This window comes from Pelophylax lessonae, assembly GCF_965119305.1.
Source record: "Pelophylax lessonae genome assembly, chromosome: 5".
In the NCBI taxonomy this organism is placed as follows: domain Eukaryota; kingdom Metazoa; phylum Chordata; class Amphibia; order Anura; family Ranidae; genus Pelophylax; species Pelophylax lessonae.
The window spans coordinates 198,517,163-198,532,975 of record NC_138772.1 but is presented as its reverse complement, the minus strand read 5'-3'; the positions used below and the strand labels follow the sequence as shown (position 1 = coordinate 198,532,975).

Below are 15,813 nucleotides of genomic sequence, written 5' to 3'. Positions count from 1 at the left end.
CGGAAGATTGTCTATTCTAATTACGTTATCAAAATTGATCATGCACCCCAGTAAAGTCCTGCAATTGCATGTATTCTCTGCACCCCAAGCCTTTACATTTTGCTCGCATTGTACTGCAAGCTACAGTTTGCTGGAGTAAAAATGGTTTAACAAGTGACAAAATGAAAAAAAAATTGTCCACATAGAGGTGGTATGTCTAATGAAATAAGGGTGACATGGGCATCCAGGGGGCTCTGGGTGGCAACCTGTCCCTTCATAAAAGGAGAATTCATCCTGTGGCCCTCTCACAAAGTTTATATACTATAACTTCATCCCATACCTGGCACTTTTACTGGGGAGACAACTGTTTGATGCTAAGTCTGCCCGTGAAATGCATGAGGGACTCATCAATGCAGATATTTTTATGGGGAGTAAACATTTTAGAAATTTTTTTAGGGAAAAAAAACATTTCAAATGTTCTTTTACTTTTACACAGGACAAATAGAGAGAGTGAGTTTTCCTAACCCTCCTCAGACAGCAATAAAAACCTGACCTCTCAACTAAAACGGGAAAAAAAAGGTTTGCCCTTAGTTATACTAAGTTTGAAAAGTTTGCAAAGTTTGAAACTTATTTTGCAAACGGATACCATTAAAGGATAATGTGTGAATAAGGAGACCAGAGAGATGGCTGCTGAAAGTCAGTGTTTTGAATGTGAATAAATATGTGATGGTTCTGCGAGGTGGGAAAATGGTGAGAGGAAATCCTGGTTTATCATCTAACTTGAACAAGTTAACTCACATTGAGAAAATGGGAGTTAAAACTTTACCTCTCCTCACCCTAGATGTCCTTGAGTGAAAAAAGTCTAGGCAGTTGATCTTCACAATAATCCAAAGCAGTATGGAGACTGTTTTACTGGTACAGTAAGGGCTTGTTTACTCAAGTGTTGGCCCTCTGAAGTGCAATTCATGGTGGATCGAGGACATTTGACAGGTGGTGAAGCGTTGTCATGCTGCCTCATCACCAACTGTTTTAACCCCTGAAAAAACACACCACCACCCTGCAACTTCTTGTACTGCACACAGTTATGGGGCCATAGCAGCATGTCCCCTGTCATGTATATAGGTTGCATTCAGTAGGGTAGTAATGCCCACTGAGTGCAACAGCAGGTAAAATTTTTGCCACACTGCAGTGCAAAGCATTGCGGCCGCAGTATGTCAACACTGCCATCTGCTACCTTTGCAGCTTAAGGTGGAACAGTTGAGGAAGGATAAACATGTGACTCAGCCACATAATTTTTTTTTTTTTTAATCGCTATCTATCCACAAGTGTAAATGAGGCATAAAGATGTTAATTAATCTAGATATGGGGTCTAGCAAGTTAAAGTGCAGTGCAAAAACTAACAGCTAGTGATCATGTCCATTGTGAGAGACATTTGGATATGGAATTCACTGAAAGAGTGATACTGACAGATGTGAGAGAAATTGGACTTATGGTGGCCATGCACGCTTTGATCAATGATCGATTTATTTTCTGTTCGATCTCTCCCAATAGAATGGTATCCAAAACAATCGATAATCTTCCTCACCAGCCAATTGATTGCAAAACAATCAATAATTTTCCTTGCCAGCCAATCGGTTTGGTTTGATCCAATCTCAATAAAGTCTAAATTGATTGGAAGGGAAGTTATAGCTATTTAATTGTTTGTTTACTAATTCGATTGAGAAATAACAATGAAGTGTGTATGGCCACCATTAGAGTGGAGTCTAGAGGTAAAAGATTTATTTTTCACAAATCATTTAGAACTAATTTTTTCAATATGACACTTGAGACTAGAAATTATCATGTGGTCTTGTCTGAAGTAAATCCACCTATAGTATATATAGCCTAAAAAAAAAGATTTCACAAAATAATTCACACTTGAAGCTCAACTTCAGCTAAAAACATTTGAAAAAACTGTGAATGAAGTGGGGAAGAGTTGGAGCATTAGTTTTTCTTGCTATTTGCATCACTATATGGAGACATTCTCTCCCCATAGGCACACTTCATGTCAGGACAGGAAATTATAGATCTCCCCAACAAACAAAAACACATTTTAGTAGAGAGAGGACATGTTTCTGTTTTTTTATTGCTATATAACATTTCTACTCTGATGACAACTACGCTACCTACGTCCTTTACAGGTGTCACAGAAGTGAGGGGAAATCCCCTTAATACGGTCACAGACAGAAATCAAATCTGACAGAATTGTAAAAAATCTGACTGCAATATTAAGCCTACTGAAGTATTGGTATACATTCATTATCTTCTATTTTGTTTTTTAATTTTAGGTAATATACGAAAATGAAGAACGGCAGCCACATGTGTGATGTGAATGAAAATACTGCATATATCACTCTGACTGTACTCTACACTACAGTTCTTGTTGGTGGAACAATCGGTATCATTATAATGACTTTTCTTTTAAATAGAACGAACACCCGCTCTTTGACCACCACTGTAGTCATTAATCTCTTAGTGGCCCATGGCATCTTTCTTCTCACAGTTCCGTTTCGGATCACCTATTACGTCAAAAGAAAGTGGGTCTTTGGATTTCCATTTTGTAAGATAATAAGTGTCTCGGTACACATCCACACATACCTTTCGTTTATATTTTATGTGGCTATGCTAATCATCAGGTATATCAGCTACTTCAAACAAAAGGATAAGATTGAGTTCTACAGGAAACTCCACTCGGTTGTGGCTAGTGCCGCAGTATGGATTGTCATAATACTAGTTATGTGTCCTTTATTCTTTTTACAATATGGTGATGAAAAAGACCAAATCTCCACAGAAGTGTGTTTTAAGTTCCTCACACCATTCAATAGATCTTCTGTGAGAATCTTGAACTACATCGTGGTTGTGGTCATGGTCGGTGTCATATGTCTTCTTCTGGCTGTACAAATTTTCATCCTTGTAAAGGTTGTTAACAAACTTAAAAAATCTGCTCCGGATCATCAAGAATTCTGGGCACAGTTAAAAAGTTTGTTTTTTATTTTAGTCATGGTTATCTGCTTTATTCCCTATCACATGTTTCGGATCTACTACATACAACATCCAATTGAATGCTACAATTACAATGAGATCTTCCTCGGTATCACCGCTGTCAGCTGCTTGGATCTTCTGTCATTTGCAGTACAGACTTATTTCCAGAAAGTGATTAAACACATGACATGCACCTTAAGATGTATACGTTGACCACTTCATCAAAAAAATTGCCCTGTTCAGATTTTTGATCATTTGTTGTATAAACTTGTTTTCAGGAGGTGTTCCAAAATATGACCACCTTATGTATTCAGAAAATCCAGAGTCTGTTTGGTGACCAATTTGTAGTAATTACCTACTTAAAGAAACTGTTCAGACTCTTGTAAATATGCATATTTTATCTTTATTTTTCAGGAAAACATATTTAAGAATGGTAAATTATGTAAATTAATTTATGTTTTGTAAACATTCTCAAGGGGATGAAAATTTCAAAATTCTGTATGCAGAATAGATTTTTATAGCAGAATATGCCTTTTTTTATACACCTGCAAATCTGTTACTGTTCATTATTCAAAATTTTTGCAGGGGTTGCAGGCTGTTGATTTTAAAGTTTTGTACAAGTGTATTGCTTCTATAAAAAAAAAAAATATTTCCTGTGTATATGTGTTATGGAATAAATGTTACATTTGATTCAGTACCCCATAAAAGCTTAATTTATGAATTAAGATCATTTGGCATTGATTATATTGTATATACCTGGACTGAAAATGGGTTGCAGGAGCTTGTCCAGAGGGTGGTAATTATTTACATGTTTTCTGAATGCTCATCTAGCATTTCTGCTGTATCACAGCTGCTGATCTCATTCCAGCATCCTGGTTTTGACTGTGATAGATTCTCTCTGTCTGTCCAGCTGCAAGGTGATTGATGTGGCCAGTCCCTGTGTGGAGACCAAAGCTGATTTAAGCCAGCCAAGCCTGCAGTTTCATTCTTGCGTTATTGCGTTTGTAACACATGCTCCAAGCGCTCTGTTTATCTTGACCAGTGTAGAACAGATGTCTCCAACATTAAACACTGGCCGAAAGGTTATACTCAACTCACCCTCAACCACTTAACATTACCTATCCCAATAAAGGAGACCACACAGCAAGTGGAGTGAAAATGGCCATAGGAGAGCGAATGTGGGGAAACTCCTGCGGGGTATAGACAGCTAGTATCCCAGGAACATCGATTCTTTGGCTGTTTATATGATGACCCCATAGAAGAAAAGAGATTATCCATTGGGCATTTCACATCTCTTGGAGATCCATTTTAGCGATTCCATAGTGATCCCACAAGCCATCCATCTAATTGGAGAATATCTGGAGGTCCCCCACGGTGATAAATTACACCAATAAGACTCAATTGAGTGTTAATGGAGGTGAGCGGCCATTACACATAATTTTGGATTCCAAGCTCACGAATCATCGCACTGGTTTGTCACTGGAAGTGTGTTTTGTCACCGAATCACTTATGAATGTTTATCCTCTTCATTGATTGCAATTCCGCACTTTTTTGCACAAATTTGGGACTTTGCGATTTTATGCAATTTTATTGTATTTTATTATTTTTGATTTTGTTTTCCATCATATATTTATATTTGATGTTTTTGGGCACTTTTTAGCTATTTTTTGATTGGATCATCATTTGGCATCTACTTACACTTTCACCTGCACTTTAATTTGTTTAATTCTTATGGGTTTTAATTTCTATATTTATTGAGTGTCACTTCAGCACCTTATATTGTTTATAGCACCTTTATATTGTCCACATCGCGATAGGAGGATCATCGAGATCATCACTAGTATACAGTATATTGTTATTCATTAGCACCTTCACCAATTTTTGCTTATGTACGATTGAGCACAGATCATCTTATTGATTATCACTACAGCACTTTATTTATTATCACCATTCAGCATTGTTTATATATCATCATTGTTTTTATCTTTTTTTTTTTTCCAAAAGTTTTTATCATCATATTTATATATTGGATACATTATATATATTATATCATCATTGTTTTATCATCATATTTATATATTGGACACATTTTTCTACCATTCATTAATGGTCCACCGATTTTAGATATCTAAAATTCTCCCCTCTCTTATAAAATGGCCATAACAGCCTTTTTTTTAAACAATTTAAACTTAGATTAACAGAAAACATTCTCTAAAACAGAAACAGATCAGTCGCTAAGCCTGTTGGTCTTCGAGGTACTCCAAAAATATGTTCCATTATACACTGTGGCACCTTTATCCTAATAGGCCCCTAGCTGCAACACACCAGCTTAGAGACAACACACTACCATTTTCATATTCCAGGTAACAGGTAATTGTCATTAATTGGAATGCACCAGAGGGATACATACCACTTATGGGTCCCAAACCTTTCACTTATCCAAAATTTTTTCCCATGCCAGCAAAGACCAACAAAAATGTCCAGCTGCCATGATATCCATTAATACAACAAATCATTGCAAAGAAAAAAATGGACAAGAACAGCGAGGGTGAGTGGAAAGCTGTTTCCCGCGTCCATTGATCTCCCACTGGACGCCAGGACTGAAACCACCCCTCCTAAAGCTGCCCGGACTCCACTCACCTACCACTACCTCCAATCAAGTAACCCCCTCTTTCCACTGCAAAACCTCTACTTACTAACCCTTTCCTAACTTGTCTCCCCTCTTCACCTGGTCATGTCTGCTCTGTGCTATTTTTTTATTTTCTTTCGCTCCAGGCCTTGGTTACCTGCTCTGCTGTTTTTGATTCCCTTGTTGACACCCTTGGATCAGATATCGACTACTCTCTAAACTCTGCCTGCCTTCTGATTAGGGATTTTACCCTGACTATTCTGAACCTTGCCTGCCTTGTACCTGGACTGTAATTGAGACACTCTGCCTGTCTGCCAACCTCAAGTACCTGTTTGCTTTGCTCAGTTCGCGCCTACCCCAGTGTGGTGGTCAGGCACTATAGCATTCTGTATACAGTAAGTTCTGGGGGCTACCAAGTACCAGTTTTGCTTGCCTTATGGGAAAGGGGGCTGCTATAGGTGAAGAACACAGAGGCTAGCCATAGTGCCTGACCACCTGCGTTAGGGGTAAGCATGACCAGTAGGTGTATTTAGGTTTCGTGCTGCCCTAGGCCTGACTAAACTTGGGCACCCCTAATTTAAATATTACCCACCTCTTCCTCTAAAGGCCACACCCTTTCCTGTTTATGACTCGCCCTGTCATCTGTAAACCACAGACCACAACCACAGTCTATCAGTGCTCATCAGTGCTGTCTCATCAGTTCCCACATGTTCAGCTTTATCAATGCCCATCAGTGCAGCCTCATTACTGCCCATCAGTGCAGCCTCATCAGTGCAGCATATCAGTGCGGCCTCATTTGTGGCCATCAGTACAGCCCCATCAGTGGCAACCAGTGCAGCCTCTCAGTGTCCATTAGTGCAGCCTATCAGTGTATCATATCAGTGCCCATCAGTGTAACCCTATCAGTGCAGCTTATCAGTCCTGACTCATCAGTGGCCATCAGTGCAGTCTATTAGTGCCCATCAGTGCAACATATCAGTGCCCATCAGGGAAGCCTATTAGTGCAGCCCCATCAGCTTTTTTTGCTGCCCCCCTGCAAAGTGCTGCCCTTGGCCTGGGCCTTGTTGGCCTAGGCCAAGATACAGCACTGAGCATGACACCTAGGGCTGTGACCAATTCTGTTTACATAGACAATATGGAGGTTGGAATAAATAGTGCAATCTTGGTGCTTGCTGATGATACAAAGCTAAGCAGGACAAGATATGCACAACATAAATATATAACAACTTTACAAAAAGACCTCGTTAGAATAGAGGGGTGGGCAGCTAAATGACAGATGAGGCTTATTATTAACAAAAAGGAAGGAGTAATGCACTTGCTAGAGTGAGAAACTATAGATTTGAGAATGGAAAAGAATATTTACTCAAGAGCTAAAACAATAATTCAACCACTTTACAAAACTCTGGTTTGGTCGCATCTTGAGTATATTGTCCAGTTCTCAGTTAGGATGTGCTTGAACTGGGGAGAGGAGGGCAACAAAGTTAATAGGGGCTTGAGGACCTCACTCACAATTAAACTTATTCTTCTTCGATAAGAGGCTCTTAAAAGGGAAATGATTTAGATATAAAAATCTTTAAATGTTGATTCTAGCATTGAACTTAAAACGAAACTAGTATTTAACTGAAAGTCTCTAAACAAGAAGGCTACACAATGAAGCTGGATGAGAAGAGGTTCACCCTAAACTGTGTAAGAGGTTCTGTACTGTTAGAGCAGTAAGGATGTGGAACTCCCATCCAGGGTTGGTGGTGTCAGTGGGGAGTGCCTATAAATTTAAAAAGCTTTTAGATGTGTTTCTTTGCGAACCAATGTACAGAGATATGGAAAAAGGTAGTGACATATGCACACACATGCACACTCGGGTTGAACTGGATGGACTGATGTCTTGACTAAGGCACCCCAGATGAAATTTGGACACTTACCATAACCCTTATCTCAAATCCCAAACCCTTTCAATGAACTTCCTGCAATAAATACACGGACACCTTTATTGGAGTAAAATTGGCCAACGTGGCCATTTATTAACCAATAACAAAATATATATATAACACGTTCCTTAAAACTGGAACCAAAATATTCAAATAAAAGATCACATAAGGTTGCCGATCTTTGGAGGCCCCAAATACCAAGTACCATTTTGTGTATCTGTGTAACTCTTAACTGTCCCCAGCCACAGCACCGGCTCGGGGACGACCTCAACACACAGCAGATACCTCCCAATTTAAAATACCAGTTAACCCATCTATTAACATGGCATTCCCCAGGTGACTCCATACCTTAGATGGGTCCCTCAGCTGCTAAGTACAGCAGGTTTTACCAGACACACCTCCAAAGACCCCCAACCGAAAATCAGCACATAAACACATGAAACAGACATCCCAATGTAGGGGCGGGCGGGCGGGAATGCTTCTTCACCCACGCTGGAACTGAAGCCCGGGAAAGACTACAGTGAGCTCACTTCCCCCCTTCTACAGCCCCTCCCTTAGCTGCCCTGACCAATCGCGGGAAAGACTACAGTGAGCTCACTTCCCCCCTTAAACAGCCCCTCCCTTAGCTGTCCTGACCAATAGAAGGACAAACCCCAGACTGCCTAACATGTTAACCCTTTCAGAGACAATTCCACTGATGGCCAAGTCATGCTATCCCTCCGCCTATTTCTTTTGTTCTTTTGCTCCGGGCTGTACTTGACTAAGGCACCCCAGATGAAATTTGGACACTTACCATAACCCTTATCTCAAATCCCAAACCCTTTCAATGAACTTCCTGCAATAAATACACGGACACCTTTATTGGAGTAAAATTGGCCGACGTGGCCATTTATTAACCAATAACAAAATATATATAACACGTTCCTTAAAACTGGAACCAAAATATTCAAATAAAAGATCACATAAGGTTGCCGATCTTTGGAGGCCCCAAATACCAAGTACCATTTTGTGTATCTGTGTAACTCTTAACTGTCCCCAGCCGCAGCACCGGCTCGGGGACGACCTCAACACACAGCAGATACCTCCCAATTTAAAATACCAGTTAACCCATCTATTAACATGGCATTCCCCAGGTGACTCCATACCTTAGATGGGTCCCTCAGCTGCTAAGTACAGCAGGTTTTACCAGACACACCTCCAAAGACCCCCAACCGCCACAGCACAAGGTGGGAAACCTCACACCATTGTGCCCCGCCAAAAACCTAACGCTCACTGTATCCCCTGCTGCAGACCCAGGGCCCAAAGATCTATGCCCACCGCATTGAGGTGCACCCCATCACTGCGCAAATACCGCCATGTATCAACCTCCAACTCCCTGTGTCTGACCACGAACCCCCCATTACGCACGAGGAACCTGGCAACCTCTTTATTGACCTTCACCCGGGCTTTGTTCAACTTTTCCACAGACCGGGCCTGACGCCAAGACGTGCGGCCCACAATGTCCGACCATACCACCACCGTGTCCGGGAACTCCATGCGTAGCCGGAGAATGTCAAACTTGACGTCCCGAATCAGGTGGCGGCAAGACCTAACACCCATATCGTTGCCGCCGGCGTGGATGACTAAAACGTCCGGGGCCCTGTCCAACCGGGATACCCTGTGTACCTCTGGAAGCACCCTGCCCCACAACATGCCTGGAACGCCGATCCACCGGACGGTAGCCTCAGACCGAGGGATACCAAGCTGTCGCCCTTGCGGCCGAACATCCGCCCGTCTGGCCCCCCAATAGACAAAAGAGTGTCCCAAAATCCACACGAGGGCCACCGCACCTGAAACGAAAACAGACCAACGATAACACTACGAAACAGCACCAGAGAAAGGAAAAAAGGGGGCAAAACAAGCATATTAAGCAAATAACAAGCAAAAAAGAAACCCCGCAAGAACCGTGGTTACACCAAATGGGGGCGGACATAAAGCTTGAATCTGTTTGACTCCCACCTACCAATACGCCGTAAAACAGACTCATCCAAACCCCACCGAGCAGCTTCTGTAGCAGCCCCGATGCGGAATGAGTGGGAAGAATATTGCAGTGCCTGCAAGCCCGCGGCCGTAAGACAACGGCGCATCACCGAAACAAATTGAAAAGTGGACAGGGCCGACCCGTCCGCGTGCACCAGGAAAGAACCGGACCCAGCCGGTCGAACCCTAAGATATTCGAGAAACGCCGAAACCGGACAAATGGGCGAGCCACGTATGTGGCCAAGACGCACTGATGCGCCTCTGCCGTCTTGGTCTGTCTTTGAACGGCGGATAATCAAAACCACAGAAGAACCATCGCTGTGAACATCCGCCATCTGTAATCCCCCTTGTGCCGCCCTAGAGGAGCTGACAAGCTCGCTCACCCTAAGAGCCCCGTAAAAAGGCCAGTGCAAAGGCGACCCGGAACAAAAGGACTTCAAAACTGGAGAAACACACCCCGCCCACCTGGGCGAACAACGTCTGCAAGAGCTCAAACGTGATCGGCCGGCGCCCGTCAAGCTTTGGGGCACCCCGCCGATAACCCCTCAGCGCCTGCCGAACCAAAAAATCTTTGGTAAAGTCCGCAACACCCCTCAACTTACACAGAAAAGCAATAGCCGATAGTTTACGATTGACCGCAGAAACCGACACCCCCGCCGTGAAATTCAAGCAGATAAAATAGATCAAAAGATTCCTGACCTCTGTCCCGAGCATATCCACCCCTGCCTCAAGTAACATGGCCCCCCACTCCCGCCAAACCTTGGTGTAAGCAGACCACGTGGACCCACTCAAGGAGCCGCGAATCAACCCGGAGGCGATGCCAATGCAATCTTCCAAAGCCGTCGTGGACAAGGGGTGCCATGTCGCTCCGCTCCCAGTGCCAACTCCCGGAACCTGTCCAACTGAAAACGAGACAATGCATCAGCCAAAGTGCTTTTCACCCCCGGGAGATGCACAGCATACAGAAAGACATTCAATTGCAGACAACGCAATACCAGATGACGCAGGAGCCGCACCACCGGCGGAGAAGACCCAGACAGAGTATTGATGACTTGGACAACCCCCAAATTATCGCAGTGGAGACGGACTTCCTTGTCACGAAACAACCCCCCCCACAATTCAATGGCCACTAGAACCGGAAACAATTCCAGGAGGACCAGATTGCGCAAAAAACCTGCCCCCCGCCAGTCTTCCGGCCATCGTTCCGCACTCCAACGCCCCCCGAAGTATGCACCATACCCGGCCGACCCGGCCGCGTCGGTGAAAAGATCAATATCACTGTTGCTGACCGGCCCGTCCATCCACAATGACCGCCCATTGAACGTGTCCAGGAAAACCTGCCACACCCTCAGGTCAGCTGCGTGCTCCCCCGTCAAACGAATAAAGTGCCCGGGGGACCGTATCCCAGCCGTGGCAGAAGAGAGCCGGCGACAAAAAACCCGGCCCATCGGCATAATGCGGCAAGTGAAATTCAGCTTGCCCAGGAGCGATTGCAATTCGCGAAGCTGTACCTTACGCCTACCGGCAACCACCCGCACCTCATCCTTGAGAGCCGACAGCTTGTCCTCCGGCAGGCGACATTCCATGGCCTGGGAATCTATAATGATCCCCAAGAATTTTATGACGGCGAGAGGGCCCTCCATCTTATCCGCCGCCAGTGGAATACCGAAACGCTCCGCTATGTGCTGAACCGTAGCCAGCAGTACACCACAGAGCTTAGAAGAAGGTGGGCCAACGCACAGGAAGTCGTCCAAGTAATGGATGACCGAATTCACCCCGCCACATCCCGGACCACCCATTCCACAAAGGAACTGAAGGTCTCGAACAAGGCGCAGGAAATGGAACACCCCATAGGTAGACAGCGATCCACATAGAAACCCCCAGACCATCTACAACCCAAAAGATGAAAACTGCACGGATGAACTGGCAATAGCCGAAAAGCTGACTCAATATCAGTCTTTGCCATCAGAGAACCCCTGCCGTAGTGCCGGACCCAGAAGACCGCAGCATCGAAAGAGGTATATGAAACCGCGCATGACTCTGGGGCAATGGCATCATTGACCGACCCACCCTTCGGAAAAGAAAGGTGGTGTATCAGCTGAAACTTATTAGGCTCCTTCTTAGGGACCACCCCCAATGGGGAGACCACCAAATCAGGCAAAGGAGGGACAGAAAAGGGGCCGCTCATACGCCCCAACTCCACTTCCTTGGCGAGTTTCTCCGAAACCACCGCGGAGTGCAACTGAGCCGACCCCAAATTGTCAGCCAGGGGAGGAATCCGAGCCAGGGAGCAAGGAATGACAAAACCCCCCGAGAAACCCGCCTCCAACAAGCGAGCAGCCTGTCGATCCGGGTACCTATTTAGGAAGGGGGCCATCCTGTCCACCCTCACCGGAGTCCACCCTTTTTCCCGAAGCGTCGCCGGAACGGGACTTGCCTGCCTTAAAGCACCGGGACAAGGGGTGGGATCCGCCACAGTGGGAGCATTCGTGCTTGTAACGGCAGCTGGCCGTCGTTTTGTGGCCGGCTGTCCTGGGGTGGTCGGACTCCCGGCCCCCCCTGGAAAAAACGAAGAGGAGGCCCGCGCCGAGGTCATAAGGTTCATCCATAGACCGATGTCCTTATGATCCCAACGCAACGACGGCCGCACTGCCTTCCGCTGATGGAACTGCTCATCATACCGCAACCAGGCTACACCCCCATACACCCTGTGGGCCTCGCCGATGGCATTAAGATAGCAGAATAAAGGTGAACAATTCTCGGGGTGCTTCTCCCCAATCACGCTAGCAAAAATGGGAAACGCTTGTAGCCAATTGCTAAACGTCCGCGGAATAAGGCGATACCGGCGCTTTTCCTCATCCTCCTTCTTGGACTCCTCAGGCTTAATCCGGTCCAGATTAAACTTCTCTAAGGGCAAAAGGGTAAAAATCTCCACATAGTCCCCTTTCAAAATCTTTTCCCGCACCTCCGGTTTGAGATGGGCGCCCAAAGGACCCTCAAAACAAACATAAACTTCGCATTTGGCGGAGTCCGCCAAACGCACAGAATCCGCGCCCTTGCCAGCGTCCTTAGACGCCTCGGCCGCGGGCCGCTCACCCACCGCGCCCCCCGCCAGAGCCGCACCCGACGGAACCACAGCAGGGGGGGCAGCCTGCCCCTGATTTACCGCCACGCCAACCCCAGGCGAAGCAGCCACCCAAGCCGACACCGGCGACGCTGCGGGAGGAGCAGCCGCGTCCAAACGTACCAAAACCTGCAAACCCGCCACCAGCTTCTGAAGCGCTGCGACGGAAGCAGGCACGGCAGACGCCATGCCAGCTGTCTGGGGCGAGGAGAACCCGCTCACAGCGGGAGAAGGCACCACTAGACCCGCCCCGGGGGCCCCCACCCCCCCACTCACCCCCCCAGAAGACTGCACACTCTGTGAAGAAAACAAGGAAGCAAAATTGTACTCACCGGGCTGACTAGGAACGGACCCCACAGCCGCGTCACCGGACTCCATCGCTGCCGCCGGACGTGGCGCCGCCTCTTCCTCTGCGCTGGACAGCTCGCCTTCGGACCTGGATGATTCATGCAGGGCATCTGCGGTAGAAAGGTCTGGCACGGCCGCACCGACCGCTCCCGGACTCGGACGACCATCCCGGCTCAGGCGACTGCAGTCCCCCAACCGCACGGCAGACCCCCACGATTTCCTCTTCCTGCTGGTGCTGGGGGGAGGGGATCTGCCCTGACCGAGATCCCGACAAGATGATGAAGAGGCCCTGGGGCGGGAGGGGCCTCTGGCCGCTCTACCGGACAGACCGGAGCCCGCCGCACTGACCATCCCACGCCGGGCTGCCCCCTCCGCCGGAGCATCCACAGGGGAGGCAGCCGCATGTTCCGGATGCCCACGACGCGCAGGTGAGGGGGGGGAGAAAGTGTGGCTGCGGCCCCCACCTGCAGAGCTCCGCCAATGACGGGGATTCCTCCCAGTGCCAGCGCCGGAGACAGCTGGAGAGCGCTGTTCCGACGTGCCTGGAGGGTCCTCCGAGGGGCTCCCAAAGTGGCGCTGAGCTCTAGAGGGAGGGGGGGGACTGAAGCGCTCCGGGGGACGAGTCCTCCGAGCACGTCTCCCCCCTGCATTCGCTGCGGCCGGGGCAAGCAGTCCGGAGACCTGCTGCTGCAGCCAGTCCTGTCCCATGGACTCAGCCATGGACTGCAGCTGCTCCATGAGGGACCGAGCGTCCGACATGGGGCTTAAAAGCAGGATGGAGGTGGAGGAGGCACGGGGAGATAGTCAGGCAGTGCGGGGCAATAGCGGGGGGGGGGTGGGCCACAATACCCGATGGCAGCAGACGATCCGAATGCTTCTAATGCTTCTTCACCCACGCTGGAACTGAAGCCCGGGAAAGACTACAGTGAGCTCACTTCCCCCCTTCTACAGCCCCTCCCTTAGCTGCCCTGACCAATCACGGGAAAGACTACAGTGAGCTCACTTCCCCCCTTAAACAGCCCCTCCCTTAGCTGTCCAGACCAATAGAAGGACAAACACCAGACTGCCTAACATGTTAACCCTTTCAGAGACAATTCCACTGATGGCCAAGTCATGCTATCCCTCCGCCTATTTCTTTTGTTCTTTTGCTCCGGGCTGTACTTTATTCAAACTTACCAACTATGAAACTATGTATGATAAGATGAACATTATGGCAAACGCCCGTGTCATGGATTATTACAGTAAACTCCACTGGCAGCAGCTGGGGAAGTGAAAATCTTTTTGGGAACTGCAGTTCATCCCCTACTACAGCTCACTGTGACATTTTAACCACTTAAGATTTTACCCCCTTCCTGACCAGGGCCTATTTTACGATTCGGCACTGTGTGAATTTAACGGACCATTGCGCGGTCGTGCAATGCTGTACCCAAATTAAATTTACATCCTTTTTTTCCCACAAACAGAGCTTTCTTTTGGTGGTATTTGATCACCTGTCCGATTTTTTGATCATGCGCTATAAACAAAAAAAGAGAGACAATTTTGCAAAAATAACAATATTTTTTCACATTTTTTTATATTCAATTCCCCCCCAAAAAATGTAAAAATCAAAATTTTTTAACATTTTAGGGCAATTTGTTTTCTGCTACATATGTTTGGTAAAAAAATCGCAAAAAGCATATTTTGATTGGTTTGCGCAAAAGTTATTGCGTTTACTAACTAAGGGAAAGATTTTTGTCATTTTTATTGTTTTTTTTTTTATCGAGTAATGGCGGCGATCTGCGATTTTTTTTTGCGATACTGCGACATTGCGGCGGACAGATTTTTGACACTTTTGGGGATACCAGTGACATTACTACAGTAATCACTGCTATACATATGCACTGTTACTGTAAAAATGACACTGGGATGGAAGGGGTTAACTTTATTGGAGAGGGAGGGGTTAAGTGTGTCCCTAGGGGCGTGTTTCTTACTGTGATTGGATGTGGCTTTGTGTGTAACAGCACAGATCAACGGTCCTACATAGCAGGACCGAGTGATCAGTGCTTTTACACAGGGGAGAGTGACAGGCGGCTTTGTTTACATTAGCCGCTTGACTTTCTCACTCTCCACCCAACGATCGCGACTGACCGGCGGACATCGGGTCACACGCGCCGGCTTCTTCGGGTACGAGCGGGGGCGGGAGCGCCCCTCCGGCGGGGCGCGCTCGACCCCTATTCGCTCCCAGGCTAGTGACGTACCGGTACGTCACTTTGCCTGGGAGGGGCTGACTGCCACCGTATATAGTCGGGCGGCGGTTGGCAAGTGGTTAAATAGCCTGTGTAAACTGACTTTGGGCTTGTGTCAATGAATATATGCAGCTTGCTTTTGGCATCAGTCTGAGACATGTTAGCAGGTGCAGTTAGCTAGTCTGCCACTAGTTAGCTCTGCCCTAAAACAGAGTGGTAATGGGAATTATGTAAGTAGGTGTTAGGCCCCTTTAAGGGGAAACCTTCCTGTAGTGATGTAGTGGGTTGAGTTAATGCTCATATAAATGCCAGAATGGAAGGAGCCTTAGATAGTTGGGGCATGGGAGACAAGCACCCCAAAGCTATTCAGAATCAATCCGCTACTGCCATGGGCCCTGGACAGAGCTGAATCTCCAAATGAGGTAGTTCAACACCCAGAGGGGCCAGCTTTAGTCATCCTGACTCTTTTACAGCCTGACAAGGACTGTGAGGGCAATGCAAAAGACCTTTAATGTTAGATGTCATCACCATCTTTGAGAAATC

At 46.7% G+C, this 15,813-nt stretch overlaps 2 protein-coding genes across 2 annotated transcripts; one reads left to right on the top strand and one right to left on the bottom strand.

Annotated features, from left to right (window-relative positions):
- The first annotated feature begins 2,317 nt into the window (after nucleotides 1-2,317).
- Nucleotides 2,318-3,423, top strand: LOC309556660 (putative G-protein coupled receptor 141). Its single transcript, XM_082259115.1, has one exon. The coding sequence runs from the start codon at nucleotides 2,320-2,322 to the stop codon at nucleotides 3,211-3,213; it is 894 nt and encodes a 297-aa protein (XP_082115241.1). The 5' UTR covers nucleotides 2,318-2,319; the 3' UTR covers nucleotides 3,214-3,423.
- A 5,400-nt stretch (nucleotides 3,424-8,823) lies between these two features.
- On the bottom strand, nucleotides 8,824-11,216 carry LOC309555586 (uncharacterized protein; the record flags this gene model as incomplete). Its single annotated transcript, XM_082257643.1, has 2 exons — nucleotides 8,824-9,383; nucleotides 11,096-11,216. 2 exons carry the CDS (start codon nucleotides 11,214-11,216, stop codon nucleotides 8,824-8,826), a joined length of 681 nt encoding a protein of 226 aa, XP_082113769.1.
- Between the last annotated feature and the right edge of the window lie 4,597 nt (nucleotides 11,217-15,813).

Coding starts and splice junctions, on each gene's coding strand:
- LOC309556660 (XM_082259115.1), top strand. CDS start 2,320: ATGAAGAACGGCAGCCACATGTGTGATGTGAATGAAAATACTGCATAT.